Here is a 17,819-nt window from a genome sequence, read left to right on the forward strand (position 1 = left end):
AAAAAGGGTTTTATGGTAAATACGTGTTTATGTGATCGTCTCACAATGTTTGAAAATCATTGACGAGTTCTATTTTATTCCTATACCAATAGCGACATCTTGTGGACAAAAGGGTGTAAGGAAGATCGACTTTTTGTCAGGTTTGTCTATAGGATAGGAAATTAAGAGACGTGTTGCCGTATCGCTTCTTTGCAGCACACTCAAAAAAAATCAGTCCAACACTTTGGTTGAAACACATTTAATGTTGCAAAGAGGCTCATGCCATCTTACAGTAAGGTGCAGTAGCTTATGCCAATTTAAGCTTCGTCAGTGCAAGTGCAAAGTCAGCAAAACGCCAATCAAAGTGCCATAAGAATTAACTGGTGGCCTACTCCGAGTCCCTCTGCAAAGAGACTTTGGATCATTTGTTTTAACTGCTTTTTAAAGCTTAAACACAACAAATCACTAAGTTCTACTAATCAACTACTCAGAAGAACATATTTTAACTCCTGCCATAGGCTCCTACAGAGCACTATGTAGTTGCAAACAAACACTAAAAGCAAGACAACATGTACCATGTAAAGTGACCTGTAGTACCTGCACTCCAGAGAGCTAGAGAGGTGATACATTTCATTACCTCTGCTTGTTTAATGTCTCAATATCAACATTACACAATGGTATTCCCATGTCGACAGTGCACATTTAAAACTACCTGTTTGATATTACATTGTACGTAATGGTGATCTAACCACTGAAATGGAGTCAGGAGTGCCGCCTCAAGGACTTAAGATCTAAATGTTGTTCTTTCCTTCGAATGCTTTTGCGATGCATTGTGATGATTAACCAGTCTTTGATTATTAAGTTGTAGTAGCCAATTGTAGGATGAAGTTGGATGACTGATGTCCTGCCCTGGGAGACCTTGGGGTCGGCAGAGTAGCACAACATTCATTTGTTCCTCTGGGCCTTCTGGGCGGACTTGGTAACTTTACCAGTGGTGGAGACCTTCTTCTCTACACCCTTAATTACGCCCACAGCCACAGTCTGACGCATGTCACGCACTGCAAAACGGCCTGCAAATTGAGGAGGGGGAACACAGATATTTCAGCTAGTGCTTTCATCTGACTTACAGTGGAGTCACAGAGCCTTTGATATGGGGAAAAGTGTGTAGGGTAGCTGCTGAAATTTCACAATTCTCCTCTATTCTTGAACTTACCAAGTGGAGGGTACTCAGAGAAGCTCTCAACACACATTGGCTTGCCAGGAATCATATCGACAATGGCAGCATCTCCTGACTTGAGGGATTTTGGGTTGTCCTCCAGTTTCTTGCCAGAGCGGCGATCAATCTTCTCTTTGAGCTCTGCAAACTTGCAGGCAATGTGAGCGGTGTGACAGTCCAGCACAGGAGCATAACCGGCACTGATCTGGCCAGGGTGATTAAGGATGATCACCTAAAAAGAAAAGAGACAACATGGATGGCACAATAATAGAAAATTTATTTACTTCCTGTCAGGAACACTCACTGCAAAGACTAAACTGTTCGATTGATTATTGTTGTGATTGTCCTCTTTTTTTTGTCCTTCCCTCTTTGATAATCTAGGCCAGACAAATCTACTCTTTCTGACCTGTTGTGTGGTACAGAGTTTGACAAGCTTGTAGCATGCAACCATCACTGGGGCTGAAGTGACACTCAAAGATAACTTTTTTTTTATGTGAAACATTTAAATAAATTTTAAAACAAATATTTATCAAGCCTATAAATAAGTCTTGTGTCAAATCATGCTTATGTTTCATTTATATAAATGGATCCCTTGCAATGTCTACCTGTGCAGTGAAGTTGGCAGCTTCCTGCGGTGGATCGTTCTTGCTATCACCAGCCACATTGCCACGACGAATATCCTTCACCGACACATTCTTGACGTTAAAGCCCACGTTGTCACCAGGGAGAGCCTCAGTCAGCGCCTCGTGGTGCATCTCCACAGACTTCACCTCAGTAGTCACATTGACGGGGGCAAAGGTGACCACCATGCCAGGCTTTAGGACGCCCGTTTCCACACGGCCCACAGGCACTGTTCCAATACCTGAGAAGAGGTCCAGCACAGAGAACATTCAGTGAAAGACACTATGCTCACCATATTCTCATGGTGTTTAGATTTGATCAAAGTCTTTCTCTAATCGACGCACGACATGCCTCCTATCTTGTAGACATCCTGCAGTGGCAGACGTAGAGGTTTGTCCGTTGGACGAGTGGGGGGCTGGATGGCATCCAGGGCCTCCAGTAACGTGGTCCCCGATGCATTGCCTTCTTTCCTGTTGATCTTCCACCCCTTAAACCAGGTCATCTGGAGAGAACAAGGTTATGCACTATACTATTATTGTTATAGCAAAAGAGAACAACTGCTTGGATTATCCTTTGTTGAGCTGCATTTCATTTTTAGGTACATAAAGTTACCAAAAACTCACTTGGCTCAATTTTAGTAATTAAATGATACTTATAAATGAAAAATGAAATTCATAATTATACTCTGTCTGGTATAACCAACAGCCTGTGGGGGCTAATGTTAGCAAGCTTGAGCCAGACATTGCTGTAAGTTTTCTGATTTAAGGGCTCTTCTGTACCTGCACTACTGCTACACTACGTTTCAGCATTTATGATTATCCTGTAACTGCCACAGTGGTCGTTGTTGAGCAGCATTTATAGAGCTGCTTTAAACACTTAGTGAACTCCTTTGGTACTTGCACGGGAAGGGGAAAGGGTTACTCAAACTGTTTGGTGGCTCTGATTATTTCAGTTGACTGACAGTCACAGCAGCTGGTCATCCTTTGACCTACAGTTTACCATCCCTGACACCAGCCATGCAAATTAGAATTCAGACTTAGGGCTGTATTTGCATTACTATTACATGTGTGGTGCTTACATTAGGGCTGGGCTCAAGCATGTTGTCTCCATTCCAGCCTGAAATGGGTACGAAGGCGACGGTGTCCGGATTGTAGCCGATCTTCTTGATGTAGGTGCTCACTTCTTTCACGATTTCCTCGTAACGCTTCTGGCTGTAGTTTGGCTCGGTGGAGTCCATCTTGTTGATGCCCACGATGAGCTGCTTTACCCCCAGAGTGTAGGCCAGGAGGGCATGCTCACGGGTCTGTCCGTTCTTAGAGATACCTGCCTCGAACTCCCCCACACCAGCTGCCACAATCAGCACAGCACAATCTGCCTGAAGATGCAAAAGATCAAATATTGGTACTGTTGGTGCACAGCAGCTGTAACCATTGCAAAGTTTTCTTTGTAACTGTAAAAGAATAAGTCAGAGTGAGTCATTTCCTACACAATTAATAGTTAAAAAATTGATAAACATTTTTAATATCAGTTCTGATCTGGCTTATTTACCAATAATAGCAGCGTGAAATATGACAATTTGAACAAAGTATACCCTTCAGTTGGTGAATGACCTTGCTGACAGTTGCTGGATGCTGTCCACTATGACTTTTGCAGCTACTTGTAATGTTATTTTCCCAGGAATAAGGGCCTGTTCTGCTGTTCATCTCAGGACAGGTCACCGTAGCCTCACTGATCAATCTTTCTAAAAGGCACAGAGGCTTACAAAAACATGCCACAGCTCTGCCATACAGCAGGTAATGTAAACAGAACATCTGAGCATCCTCATGTTACATACCTGGGAGGTCCCAGTGATCATGTTCTTAATGAAGTCCCTGTGACCCGGGGCATCGATGATGGTCACATAGTACTTGCTGGTTTCAAACTTCCACAGTGAGATGTCGATGGTAATTCCACGCTCCCTTTCTGCCTTCAGCTTGTCCAGCACCCAGGCATACTTGAACGACCCTTTTCCCATCTGTGAAAAAAGTAACAAGAGTTTGGTATGTTGGTATGTCTTTAATTTTGCGATGAGAGGAGTGGGTTCCTCAAGGAAAGACCTTAATTGATTCAAAAGGCTTCTTTCTCTTGCCTGTATCTCCTTACCTCAGCGGCTTCCTTTTCAAACTTCTCGATGGTTCTCTTGTCGATGCCCCCACACTTGTAGATGAGGTGGCCTGTGGTAGTGGACTTGCCGGAGTCCACATGTCCGATCACGACAATGTTGATGTGGAGTTTCTCCTTTCCCATGGCGACTGGAGCTTTCTGAAGTCACGAAAGAATCTGTCTGCTTAAACCAGCATTTAATTACGGTTAGTAGGGTATACAGATGATCCGCTGGGTGGAAAACAGAAACCTTTCTAGGCTTTGTGCGAGCAGCAAAATATTCTTTGAGGGTGGGAAAAACAAATGAAGCTGAAGAATTTGGTGATTGAACACTGTCAGATTGAATGGGCTTCATAAGATCACACAACAAATGTACTGCCGCACTATCAGAGTCCTAATGCCTCCCCAAGCGACTGGCATGGACAGAATGTGAATGGCTGTACAGAGCCTTTAAAGGAGCTGCTTGTATTTGTTCTGGATATGTTTATGAGATGATACTGACAATGACAGTTCCTGACTGGCATTAGAAGTTTTCTCCTATGCGGTGTTTCTCAGAAGATTAGAAATCGGATCAGTGGCCACTGCGCCAAGCACAAAACCCTCTGCCCCTCCTGCTCTCTGTTCCTCCCTCCCTCCATCCATCCACACCCCTGCTCTCCTCTTTCACATCCAGCCAGCTCTCCTGTCCTCACCGACATATCAAAACAACAATGCTCAGATATTTCACAGCACCGTCCTCTTTTCACTGTTGCAGACTTACTACTACAGCTTTACTACAAGCCAGAATCCACCATTTTGTCAGGTCCAATCCACTCATGGTGTAGCAGCCATTTCTCAGACACTGCAGTGCACTGCACACAGGTTAATGCAGAGGAGAGTACACTGTTTGTTTCCTCTGCAGTACTGTGTTTATGGTTACAACCTTCAACATAACAATCTGTACATGCACTGCAAATTGTGTGCAAGTTAGTGGGGATTAATTTGATCTGGATAGTCTGCACCAGTTAGAAAAGCCCAATAGCTTTAATCCAACTGTAACATGAATCCCCACTTGATCCTGGCCAGACTTTGTCAGGTGAACTCCAGAGCAGACAACCATTTTTACATGCGCGTATTTATCTCATCCCTCATACATATAACATCACGACAGCTGCCGCAGCGCGCCTTGAAGTACAAAAAGATGATGAAACACGGAGCAGTGAGTAAAGAAAAAAGACAGCGCGGGTACTGCGATAAATGTAATGTTAGAAGGGTTTAACGGAAATGTCAGTCCTCCGCCATGTTCTATCATCTGCCCGCTTACTGACACCGGGATGCGTATTAGCAACCAGCCGCCTGCCCTCTTTTCTGCATCACAACAGTATTCCCAAAATGCTGCCCGGAGACTGAGCCTCGCAAGGAAACGTGCATTCATTTTTTTCCCTGACAGCATCCAAAAAGAAACCCACCATCGATGAATAGTGTCATGTACTGTGTCGTACCTGAGAGCTTGCCGGTGTCAGGTTAGGCGCAAGACCGAAGTGGAGAGACACTGATCCGGTTATAGCGCACAGGACAGGAGGGGTAGTTGCGTAATTGCGCGCACCCGCTGCTGCACAGCATCGCTGAGAGGGAGCAGGAGAAGTTACCGTGAACGGGTTTATCGTAGGACAGAGCTACCAGCGAAGCATCCATTATCGGACACAGTCCCGTTCACAGAAGTATCGGAGCAATAAAATCACACTGTAAGCTGCAGAACTAGATCATGTGACGGCAGTGGGTCACAGAGAGCTGCTTAGAGGTTTCTGTGTATTTAAGTTCTGGTCGCATCTGTTTCAGAGGTGGTGTTGGTGTTGGTGTTGCAGCGTCCGTCACGCGCAGCTCACCTTTCCAGACGCGCCCTAGTTGGATTAACATTAACCCCGATGCCCACAGCTCGTCTCCAGTGCGCCTGTCTGCATGCCTGTCTGCCAATTAACACAAAACGGGCGGCTGCGGGACTGCGGGACGGTGAGCGACCTGCCAGTAAACATACAGCAGCCTAAAGGCCGTTTCTAATCCAGTGATACATTTTTTTATGAAAATGGGCCACTGTAAACCTTTATAGCAAAGGTGAAGTGTGTCCAGACGTTATCATCTTAGAAGTTTTTCTAAAACAGATCATGTCATATTTCCCCTCCAGTAGCAGCCCATATAGATTTTTGCTTACCTATATTAGGTCACTGATGGGTCGGTGTCTCCCTAACATAACTATGAGATTCTGCATTTAAAGGTAATAAGAAGGATTGAAGAGGCTTTAATCAGCAACTCCAAGAATTGGAAGTTCAGTAATGCAAAGTACAATTTTCCTGTGGTTGGTCGAAAGCTGTGGCAGAGACTAAAATAATAACCCAACACAATGCCTGATCTGAACACAGATGTTTATGATTAAGTATTTACATTACATGACAACTGATTTAAGACATATTTCTGGAATGTTTCCAGACTGAAAGTTTACAATAATTACCCTCTCAGCACAGTCCCTTTTACTCTCTTTATAGACACTAATGATTAAATGATAAAAACAGCAACGAAATGAATCTTTTCTGGAGAGAATGAGGCTACAGTCCTGAATTGTCTGACCTCGTTTAAGATAAAGTAATAAGGCACAAGTGCATTCCAACTTCATTTGAGATGATGCTACTTCTGCTAAGAAAATGCCATCAGTCACCAGACAGGTGACTACTGCATAAAGTTGTTAACTGTGATATCTGAAATAATTTTAAAATGGGATCTAATTCAGATGATACTTAAAAATTGAGAACAAATGGCTCAATGTAACAGATCAAACAAACTGTAAAAAGTAAACAAAAGTCCTTTTCAACCCTTAGAAAATACCTGAGAACACACCAAGTGCAAATGTGTGCACCAGGAGCCCGTCTGAAGCACTTTTCCCTTTGCATTCATCAGAAAGGTGCCAAAACCTTAGCATCTTCTTAGTGTTACAGACTGAAAATACCAGGGCCCGTGCACATTCATTGGTTACATGCTCTTACCTAAGATAAAACATGTTCCTGGTGGACATAACCTGAAAAGACAATACATACTGCTTTGCACATAAAATCCCTTAACCGCACCATAGGACAAGTTACTTCAAAAAGGTCTATTTGGAATTGCACAAAAGACAAAGAGCTTTAAAATCATTTTAAACAGGTTTCACTGTAAGGCATTTCCCCCCATAAAAACAACAGTGTGCAGTCACAACATTGTCTCAAAAAAGGCTCATCACATGTGCATATAGTTTTTAGCCAACCCTTAAAAACGACACTTACCTTCACTCACTAAATGCAAAGTAGCACATTTGGTTACCCCAAATCTTACAGGCACAAATGAAAGAAAACATCCTTCTTTATGATGTAGAATTTTTACTATGCCAATTAAACTAAAGAGGATTTACTGTGGCATTTAAGGGTAAATAAAACTGAAAGCAGAAGTGCTCTGGAGACAGAAATGCCAACTGAACCTATTAAGTTAAAGAGGAATTCTGGCCTTTTTAAACCTGGGCTCTATATTCACACACTTTGGTGTGTAAATTATTCGTACTTGCCAAAAGTTTTGAAATTGGTCCAGTGGATCACCTCAGCTAGCAGTCGTGGCACAGCTGCAATAGCTGCAACATGATAATTTAGGGCAACTCTGACTGCCGAAGTTGCATCCATTAAATTGGATTTCTGCCACTCACAGGATGAGACTGTGACTCTGAGTGTCTGACAACATTAAACAAAGAATCCCTACAGAGTGAGACCTTTTTGTTAAGCAGTAAAATCCATTTTTATTTAACCAGAGGCACAAGTCTTGCTCGAGGAGAAGTCCTGCTCTGGAATCTCATGGGAGGTGTGTTGTTGCCTCATTTGGTTCCCTGAAATCAGCTAAATATACAGCCACAACTTTGGAAATAAATTTTTGCTGGTAGTTTTACTCTTTCCAGCTTCACTGTCATCTTCCTGCAACAACTCACCTCTCGCAATGCTGTGAGTGAGACTTCTACTTCTGGTTTGGGCTCCTTCCCGTGATGTTGTCAGAAACTTGGAGTAACCATCTCATCCTCTGAGTAGCAGAAAAAGCCCTTTTACTGGAGGTAACTTTGACTGTCAGAGCTGCCCCAGGGGATTACATTGCAGAGCACAAGGCTCAACGATCTAATGGACCAATTCCAACTTTTGGTAAGTATGAATTATGTACACAGTAAAATATATAAATATTGGGGCCAGTTGTAAAAATATTGAAATTACCTTTAAATGTCTAACCAATCACATGTCCAGGCTGTTAAATTTCAACAAAAGTCTTTCATAGCTTATTTACAATGGTTTTCATAACATTTGGCAATCAACAAGGCTTAAATAGCCTATAGCTATTTTTCTAACTTAGTCTTGTTGACCTTTCAGCTTTAAATCAAACATAGTAACATGTAACTACCTGCCTAACTATCGGAGTTCCCTTTTTCAACTGTGACAAGCAAACACTACTCATAATTCTTTCCTAAATGACTATTTTTGCCTCCAAGAAATATTCACCTCACCTCACTGAAACTGCAATTGCCTCTGGTCTATGGCATGAGTGTTGGGTTATCTGTGAACAGACTTCTGGGTCCTCATGGTCACAGTAAAGAATATCCTTGAGGGTAATATGGCCGTTACTCGCTGTTAGTTAGCTGTGCGAACTAACAGCTGACTAGCAGTCATAAGTGAGACTTGTCCATTTGATAATTCAGATTTGTCAGCTGGATGAGTCTAGTACTTGTATTCTGCCTCAATCTCCATGAGAGTAAGATGCTTGGACAGCCCAGGGCTGCACCGTTCCTCGACCAAACACAGTGTAGAAGGTCGCTCCAAACAGGTTGATGGCGGCAGCGATGTAGAAAACAGTCTGCCATTCTTCTATGGTGTTCTAGAGGAACAGGCAGCACATTATAATTGTTAGTTAATTATGTGTGGCAAGAACTAACAACAATCCAGCAAATGAAATACTTCATAATTTACTGCTACAGGAGGAACTCTGCACTTTTCAACTATCCTCTTCACAGACAATTAAACAAACAACAAGGTTAATGTGTTGGCTGTCATCAAGCCAGAGAGAAAAACTCTGGGTTTGACTATGCTGCTTTTCTCAAAAGTCTACGGATGCCCCCTGGTGGCTACATGTGTATATGTTAATCCTGTTCTGACTAAACCAATTAGACAGGAAATGGAGCATCACATCAAAGTAAGGATACCATCTGTTTAGCCAGGAACACTTGAGGTCAGGGCACACACAGTGACCTCTGTTAGTCTGTAAGCAGCAGTATGCTACATACCAAAATCAGTCACAAAGTCACATCACTGCAGCTCACGTGAAACCAGGCAATGTGCTTAGTAACTGTTATAATAAAATACAATAAAACATAAAACCTAGACTCGAGTCACGACCTTTGAAACACAAACAGCTCTGTTAAATTTTAAAGGAGTCAAACCCACTCTGCTGACTGCTTAATGAGGTTTGATTGTTTCTTACGTGTTTGGTGAGCTCTCTTGCTATGACTGGTCCCACCATACCAGGAATGGTGGCGAAGGTGTTGGTGATTCCTAGGAGAATACCTGCATACCTGCAAACACAAGCATAATGACTGCTAAACACTAAACCCACTGCAGTTTCCACAGCTACACCACAGTTTTTAGAGCCATCTCAAGTACAGCCCAACCAGAGTTTTGAGGCCAGTGAAGACAATGATAATAGGTAGTAAAGGACGATATGGACACATTTTTTAATGATCCCTCAAACATAGAAATATGTAATGGAGGCAGGATTTGTACAGTTTAGCCATAAACTTCGCTGTCCAAAATGACATCAGCAAAATTAAATTATCCCAAGCCTCTTCTTATGCATTATGTTCTGTTAAACAAAATAATTTCAGGGTATATCAAACAACACAATGGGCCAATATCAGTCGATAAAACGAGCCAACCAATATATCAGTCAGGCTCTATTCCTAATACTTCTTCTTACCTGCAGAAAAGCTATTCTAGGGAGTTTGGACGTTCATGCAAGAAGATCATTATCATGGAATAAGAAACGTTATTTGGTTTTGTTATGAACTTTTAAGTTTGCTTTTCATGAGCAGGTAGTCACTATTATATTTACAGTAAATGTTATTTCAGTGATAGAATTTGATAATTCTTACGAAGGAGCGATGTCAAGGTGGTTGATGTTGAAGCCAGAGGCCGAGACTCCGCCCAGAGAGGAGGAGACGGTGAGGAAGGCCACAGCCAAAATGTAGTTACAGCCTGTGTAGCCTGCTGCCACCAGGAACACCGCCGGCCCAATCATGCCTGCAGAAACAACACAATAAAGATGAAAACATCCTCAGATGGATGTGCACAGTCAAGGACCTGTGTGGGACGTTGCCGTTCCTTACCAATAACAGTGAAGGCCTTCCTGACGTTGACGGTGGGGTACTGGCAGGTTTCCCGCAGGTAATCAGCAAACTGGCCACTCAGCACAGCCATCACAGCGCAGCCCAAGTAAGGAAGAGCCGACAGCATCCCGTTCTGTTGTGGACAGAAGGAGCCAATAACACACTGAGAAATTATTTTTGACACTGATCATATACCGCCAGCCAATATAAGGCCCAGTTCGTTACAAATGGTGATTTAAGTTGTAAATCAATGCTAATCATATGACAATCTCACCTGCTGTATGCTAAATCCCAGTATGTCATTCATGTAGGTTGGCAGCAGGGTGAGGAGGGTGTAGAAGGTCCAGTTGTAGGAGAAGTGGGCCACAACAATGGCCCACAACGGTATGGATGTCAGTATGGCTTGCCAGGGGATATCACGTGCAGATGTGGACAGCTGGTACACACAGGAAGTGGAAAATAGGGAATAAACTGATTAGGAAGTTCTAATGCTCACTGTGCAACTAAGAAGAGAAGTGAAAGCTAGTTTTACTTCTGTGTTCAATGGGATTAATCTGTATTGAATATAAACAAAAATATCTACTGTTGTCCCAACAGAATATGTTCTACCTTCATTCCCTCTGAAAGACTGGCAGCAGGCCATACAGGATGTTTCATCCTCTGTGTATGCTGCTGGTTTTATTACTTGTGTTAGCTTTTCCTCCCCCTGCTGGCCAGAAAAAAATCCTCCTTTCCTACTTGATGCTGTGTTTTTGGTTGTTTTCTGATTTAAAACCCAACATATAATTTATTAGAATGTATCACACTGAGTCTCAGTGTAAAAATCCAATTGTACACAAACGACTATCACATACACTTTTTCAAGGACTTTAACAGAGAAGTCATCCATGCTGCTAGTGCTTCAGGGTTTCTACAGATTGTACTGTAATACTGTGATGTACTGTGATTGTAATCAGAGGGAGAACAGGGAAACCAGGGGTCAATTGCCAGTAGATGAACCCTGGTAATTAGTGTTCAGCATCACTGTGAACATGTACAGTATGCAGGTCAGCCTTGCCTCTGAATGTCAAAATAAACTGCAGAGTAACAGTGAGTGTTGTGACCTAACAGCTGAGTCAGACAGATAAGAGAATAAAACACCACAACACTGAGATTATGCAACACTTGTATCTGATAAATGCACTGGACCGGAAAGGTTAAGCCACAATTTATCAGTCCATCAAACTAACGTTTTATCCACATTTCAGATAATGATCCTGGGATGTTGCAAGTTTTAGCATAAAGAAACTGTACTAAAGCATCTGTTTAAATTACTTATTTTAACTTGAACAGTAAACAAGTCAAAATCTACCTTTACGTAAGTTTAATAAGACTTTTTTTTGGTCTTGTTTCTGGCGTTACCTCGTTCTTTAGTGATGTGTTGATGTAGAGTCTCTCCCGCTCGGATATCCGTGGGTGAGTGTTTGGGCTGTCAAAGACAAGAAAGGCCCACAAGACAAACCACACCAGGCCAACAGCACCTGGAGACAAGCAAGCAAGTTCTCATTTAACGACAGATTAACTGTGATTAGACTGTACAAAGTGAGCAGATGCATGGATTATGATGATGAAGAGATGATGTGCAAATCACTTAACCTCAATGCACTGAGAATAATAAGACACTAACATACACTAAGTGGGTTAGAGATGGTCTTACATTAGTAGTAGTGGTGGTGGTGATGAGTCACCAGACAACCGAGGAAGTAAAAAGGGATGTCCCTAAAAACAAACTGCTGAATTTAAACAGAAGTTTAAACTTAGTAGGAAGAAAACAGCTAAAAACTGAGCACAATTTAAACTCAAAGGTTAACCATTGTCCATATTATAACGACAGCTAACCGCTGTGGTTAACAACAGTAACGGATGTTGTTTCGGTAATTAACAGAACAATAACAATTTTAACTTACTAGGATTTCTGATACTGATTAGTGAGGGTAACAACATTTAATCGACTAGGCCACTAATGGTGCACATCCCTACAATTAAATAATTAAAGGGGAGTTCAGCAGTGGCTCAGTCTGTAAGCACATTTTTTTCTTCAACTTGCTAGATCATCGTTTCTACAGAGCAAAGAGGAACAACGGAACAGACGCTGGAAGCAGCTTGTCTGAAAATTAAAAATGGCAAACAACACTGATTCATCAATGGAGAGGCCACCTCAGGTCAGAGGAAAAAAACGAGCAGCAACTTCATTAGAAATCATGCCGTGCATTTTTCCAGTCATAGAAGATGAGACTTGATCAGCCTCTCATATTCATGCAGAAACTGCAATACTGTGAAAAGTGGGGGAGGTGGGTCTCATGTTCACAGGCTACAGTGCTCAGCAAGTCCCATCTGGGAAATGTGCTAACCTCACAAATAAAATCCAAATAGTATGAGATACATCAGGTTGAAGGAGCACTTCAGCTCCCCTCACGGCTGAAGGGCTCATGAGTAACAAAGTAAACCTCACTGCTACCCCTCACTAGTGACAACGCGGGTGCATTACCGAATACATAGAAGACGTAAGTCCAGTCCAGGTAGAAGCAGATTTCGCCAGAGAGAGGAAGAGATATAACCGTCCCCAGCTGGGCTCCTGGGATGGAAGAGAAAAGACAACCATCTGTCATCTCAGCATCTCATCGCACAGCTATCTGAATCCACACAGTGTAACAACTGAATGAAGAACACACAGAGAGTGACAAGCTGACACTGACAATGAAAAGTTCTCTGCAAAAGTCCTAAACAGCCTGCACATGATCAGACGGAGGCATAAGCCGAGGCCGCTATTAACAATTATTTTCACTGGATCAACTACACACCCACCAACAGATAAGATAAAATACTTCATTAATTTGTAGTTAATCTATTAATTAACTTTTTACTCAAATGAAAATGACCAACTTCAACTGATTATTTCATAAAAGAAATATTCTGGCAAGAGATGAGAGAACAACCTGTCTGCACAGTTTAGTTTACACAGAAACAGGTTTTGACTTTGCTGTTCTTTGTGTCTGCATTGAATCCCGTGTGTGTATGTGTGTTCCACACCTGGGACTCGTACCAAATCCTGGTATTAAACTGGCCCAGGGGCAACATTATTAACGACATTAACGGTTCTGCTCTCAGATGAATGAAAATAGATTCGTATTTATTATTGCTTTATTTAGACATTTGTCCAAGAATTGTGCGTGCACACACACAGTGAAAGAGAGAACTTAGAGGTCAGAAGTGTGGTTACACTTCACCAGAATGAAGGCCACAATTGCAGCAAGTCTTTTGCCTGTAAGGGCAGAAACATGAATAGTCTGTCTAAACATCTGCCAAAAGTGGAGCGCTGCTCAGATCTGTTATGTGCCTGGAGCCCTGATTAGAGTACCATACAAGTGCAGGATCGACGAGAAGCAAGAGTATTAATACTGTTAAAATCGTAACGATACCCATCCCTGGTCTTACCAATGTAGGAAATTGTGAGCAGTCGGCTCCTCTCCAGGGGTGGGGCCCACGTTGCCCACATGGTGTACATTGCAGGGAAGGTGACTCCCTGAAGACAAACACAATAAAAACATCAACCGGAATGCAGGAGTGGAGTTTGTCTGACTGTCTGTGCCTCTAAGTCTATAAAGATGACATTATCACAGCTCAGCTGATGCTTACAGCACACACAACAGAAACCCCGTGATCAAAATGTCAGGGTTAAACAGACGGATCCCTCACCTCTCCTATCCCTTCCAGCACCCTGACAGCGATGAGGTAGCTTGAACCCAGGTCAGCAGCCACAGGGGTGAGCAATGTAAAAACTACAGTTCCCAGGATTCCAAAGCCCATCAGCCACTTGGGTCCGCAGCGGCCAGCCAGGTAGCCCCCGGGTACCTGTGTCAGGATGTAGCCGTAGAAGAAGGAGCCCAAGATCCAGCCCTGTGTCTCAGAGTCCCAGTTGTACACGCTGGCCTGTGTGGGCAGGTTTGAGAACTATATTAAGAAGCTGGATGAAATATTTACTAAATCTAAAAAAAAATAAAAAATAAAATAAAAGGTAGTGTGTCAGCTTAACAGAAGCTACCACACATGTGCTGCAAAGATTTCAGGTGTGGAATGTGTCCTCATCTTGTTACGTCACGTCTGCAGAGAAGGCGGTCATCAGCACAGCTCATCAACAATAACACACGGTAAGCTAACCTAACAAACAGCAAACACAAACAGCATCTTTGCAAAAAATGTTCACTAAAGCAGCAGCACTTCTGGATGTTTGCAGCACTGTTTTCTTCATGGGAACCTCGATGGAGATCACTGGGCTGAATGTTACATACTCAGCTACTGATATTATTGTGTGAATTAAAAACAGATCATATTCCAGTAAACTCTGACTTTTTTTACACATGTTGGCTCGGTTTACACTCTGTCATTTACCATTTGTGAAGCTGCCATTTCATACCAGAGGAAAAACTTGGAAGAAGTAGCTACACTTGTGTTTTCTGTATCCAGGATGATGTTTGCTCCCAGTTCATTTTTCCCAAGACTCCCAAACTGCTTCAGTCTCCGAATCATCCTGAGATGTTTAGATTGTTTTCCAAGAACAGCAAGCAAAGGTGGAAAAACAAGACTGTGGTGCTCACCATTGTTTTCAAAAGGCACATCTGAAGGCCACCAATGAGTTTATCAGTCAGTAGAATTTACACAACAAGGAGTGAAATTAAAGCCCAATTATTAATGAAAATCTAGATTCAGCTGACTGAGATTTTTACAGCTGTGGTAATTTGTACTCAAGTGGATTTAATTCTAGCTTCAGGGGTCAGAGACAGTCTTTTCAGGCAGCACATGTAGTTATGCCAATTCAAAATGGTTCCAAACCCAATTTAACTGGAAACATTTCATGCATGCTCAGAACAGTTTTGCCGTGCCGTCGAGTTGTTGCTCACCGTGTGGTTGTGTTTGGGCCGTGCAGGGTCGGCATGTGCAGGACACACTGAGCCGCTGTGGTTGGTGCTTGACGGGTGGGTGTTGTTAAGCATGTCCACCATGGCCACACTGAGGTTCACCCGCAAGGAGTAAACCACAAAGAAGCCATAGGAGGAGAGCAGCGCCAGGCCATAGCGTGCTGAACAGCATGCCGGGGCTACAGGGTGAAGGGCAGAGAAAAGACACGCAAGGGAAAAAAAGACAAACATTTATTTCAGATTTCTCACTCATTCTAATCATCAACCCAAAAAGAAGAAAGAACATCGAATCAATCCAGTATTGATTATGAAAAAATATAATAAGCAAATTAATGCTGTAATCTGCAAATGTCTAACGTAAACCTGTCCATAATGGTAATGTAATTCTTTTACTAAAATTATAACTAATTCATTTCCTGTCATTGAGAGTAAGTAGTCGTTTCAGTACTTCATTTAGGCATTTTACTTTAAGTAAACGTTGGTGTATCTGGACTTTGCATAATAGGCAGCTACTTGCAGATATGATATTCAAACCACTGCAATTATATTCTCTTATTCTTTATGTAAAAGATAATGGCACAACAAACTCCTGTGTCTTATCCTGCAGGTTGCCATGCTTACGCAAAAAAAACAGACAAACTCTGGGCTTATTTTTATAAGTCATGTTCAAACAGGGCTAAATTTCTCTGCTGGATGCTCAGTACACTTCAACACAAACACAGGCTCTTTCTCTTCCAGGTCCAGACTTTGCAAGACTTTTAAACTCTCATAGAACTGGTCTATGAGAGCATGACACTTCTCAGAGTTCAGGCAGATCTCTCTTAAGATAAGAGCTCAGGGAAAATGTCCCTAAACTCGTGACTCGGGCTACTTAAAATGTCAGCATATGTACAAAAGCACAGATAAGACAACTGTTAAGAATGCTGTTAAAAACCTTTCCATTTAGATCTGCTAAACATTGTCATGATCAGCGGATATTGGCTGATGCACACGAGTTGGAAACAATAACAAAGACACCCTACTGTGACCCAATAAAACAGAACAAAAATACTTTTAAAAAATGTTAGTTCTGCTTATAACTAACGCCTTATGTTAAGTTCGCACTATGGTCTTTTTAGGAGATTTAGTCTCGTCGTAATGCAGCACACAACATTTTGCAGGTGCTCACCGTATCGTTGTTGAGCTCTTGTTTCTCCTTCGCTTTTTGACATATCGTACCCGAAATTACACTCACGAGGAACGTTATTGTTAGCTCTTTAGTAACCCCTGAGATCTTTTTCCTTTACCTCCCTGGGCTTTGTCTCCGTGCCCCCGGTGAAGCAGCGGTGTCTCTTGCTCGTCCCCCTCCGTGTCCGACCCGTACGGCTCCATTTATCAATCAACGGTTCACGACGTCTCGCGTTACAGCATCACAGCCAAACCAAACAGACTTAAAGACAATAGCGGCGTCACACGCATCAACTTCACCAAAGGATCGCGGCAGCTGATCTCAACTCTACACGACACAAGCTAACTTCCGTCACGTGACGATGGGCACAAGACCGGAAGCGAGGAGCCGTCTTTGCCTATTCTACCCCGAGTTTTGCCTACAGGTGGATGAACACTATGGACGTGTAGCGGAAACAGTGAAAATGTTATTTACCAGAATACCATTTCATGACTAATTGCTTGTTGATACTGTGCCAAAGAGTTATTATCAGTTCTAGTCTTCAGAGTTTCATTACCAGGGAGCACCATGGCTAACTGCCTGAGGGCCCAGGACCTGGGCTATAGGAGCATGCCGCAAAGGCCCCAGCTATCTGTTCGTCAACTACCTAGCCGTTATTTGATAAACTGCAAATTTCTCTAGTGATACGCAACACTAAAGGACAATTAACAGGTGGCCACTGCACTTTACCCACTCGAGAGAGCCTGTCCTGCAAAGGAAGCTCTGTGATAAACCTGAAGCCCCTATTTGCAGGTTGTTATTCCAGTGTCCAGCTTGCTTATCAAGGCGTCAAATTTTCCACTGAAATGCTGTCTGCAGCTATGAAAAAGATAAAATAAGTCTGACCTTTTGACCACCTTGATCCATAATTCATGTTTTTTTATCTAATCATATTGACCAATACCAGGACAGCTTATTCATCTCTTGCTGTGATCATTGTGTGAGGGGAAACTCATGCAGGCCCAGTCTGTAGGTCTGTGGGCAAGTCTATGTAAGAAAAGGCCAGAGAATTCATGTCTCTGAATCCTGTTTTAACTGACTGTAACATCCCGAAAAATGAAGGTGCATTTCACAGATGAATGGAACTTATGCTACTCTGTACAATGAATTTCACATTATTCAGAGGACTCACTAAATAGACTTACAACAATATAGTAAGTATAAACAGGATAGGAGATAAGTATATACTTACCTGTTATTGCAAATGCAGTAAAAGACTGGTACAGTAATAAAAGTAATGTTTAATAACTGTTTAAATGAAATAAATTGTTTTTCAGGCCCTCATAAGCA

At 42.4% G+C, this 17,819-nt stretch overlaps 2 protein-coding genes across 6 annotated transcripts; both read right to left on the minus strand.

The window, feature by feature from the left end:
• Positions 1–233: 233 nt before the first annotated feature.
• On the minus strand, positions 234–5,554 carry eef1a1a (eukaryotic translation elongation factor 1 alpha 1a). Of its 2 annotated transcripts, none has more exons than XM_046402730.1 (8): positions 5,440–5,554; positions 3,959–4,139; positions 3,651–3,830; positions 2,895–3,191; positions 2,168–2,318; positions 1,801–2,057; positions 1,193–1,427; positions 234–1,049 (listed from the first exon to the last, which is right to left on the minus strand). In XM_046402730.1, exons 2-8 carry the CDS (start codon positions 4,100–4,102, stop codon positions 925–927), a joined length of 1,389 nt encoding a protein of 462 aa, XP_046258686.1. In that variant the 5' UTR covers positions 4,103–4,139; positions 5,440–5,554; the 3' UTR covers positions 234–924. The 2 variants fall into 2 exon arrangements, with proteins under 2 accessions (XP_046258686.1, XP_046258687.1); XM_046402731.1 differs by having other exon boundaries at positions 3,959–4,142; positions 5,440–5,519.
• Positions 5,555–6,338: 784 nt separating this feature from the next.
• Positions 6,339–16,863, minus strand: slc17a5 (solute carrier family 17 member 5). 4 transcript variants are annotated; one of them, XR_006844582.1, is made up of 12 exons: positions 16,609–16,862; positions 15,305–15,501; positions 14,103–14,336; positions 13,842–13,929; positions 12,895–12,981; positions 11,769–11,887; positions 10,642–10,803; positions 10,368–10,500; positions 10,134–10,281; positions 9,467–9,557; positions 8,496–8,863; positions 6,339–7,004 (listed from the first exon to the last, which is right to left on the minus strand). XR_006844582.1 is itself a non-coding variant. In XM_046402728.1 (11 exons), the coding sequence occupies exons 1-11, from the start codon at positions 16,531–16,533 to the stop codon at positions 8,726–8,728; spliced, it is 1,440 nt and encodes a 479-aa protein (XP_046258684.1). In that variant the 5' UTR covers positions 16,534–16,863; the 3' UTR covers positions 6,339–8,725. The 4 variants fall into 4 exon arrangements, 2 of the variants coding, with proteins under 2 accessions (XP_046258684.1, XP_046258682.1); XR_006844581.1 differs by having other exon boundaries at positions 6,339–8,023; XM_046402728.1 differs by having other exon boundaries at positions 6,339–8,863; positions 16,491–16,863.
• Between the last annotated feature and the right edge of the window lie 956 nt (positions 16,864–17,819).

This window comes from Scatophagus argus, chromosome 10, assembly GCF_020382885.2.
Source record: "Scatophagus argus isolate fScaArg1 chromosome 10, fScaArg1.pri, whole genome shotgun sequence".
Classification (NCBI taxonomy): domain Eukaryota; kingdom Metazoa; phylum Chordata; class Actinopteri; family Scatophagidae; genus Scatophagus; species Scatophagus argus.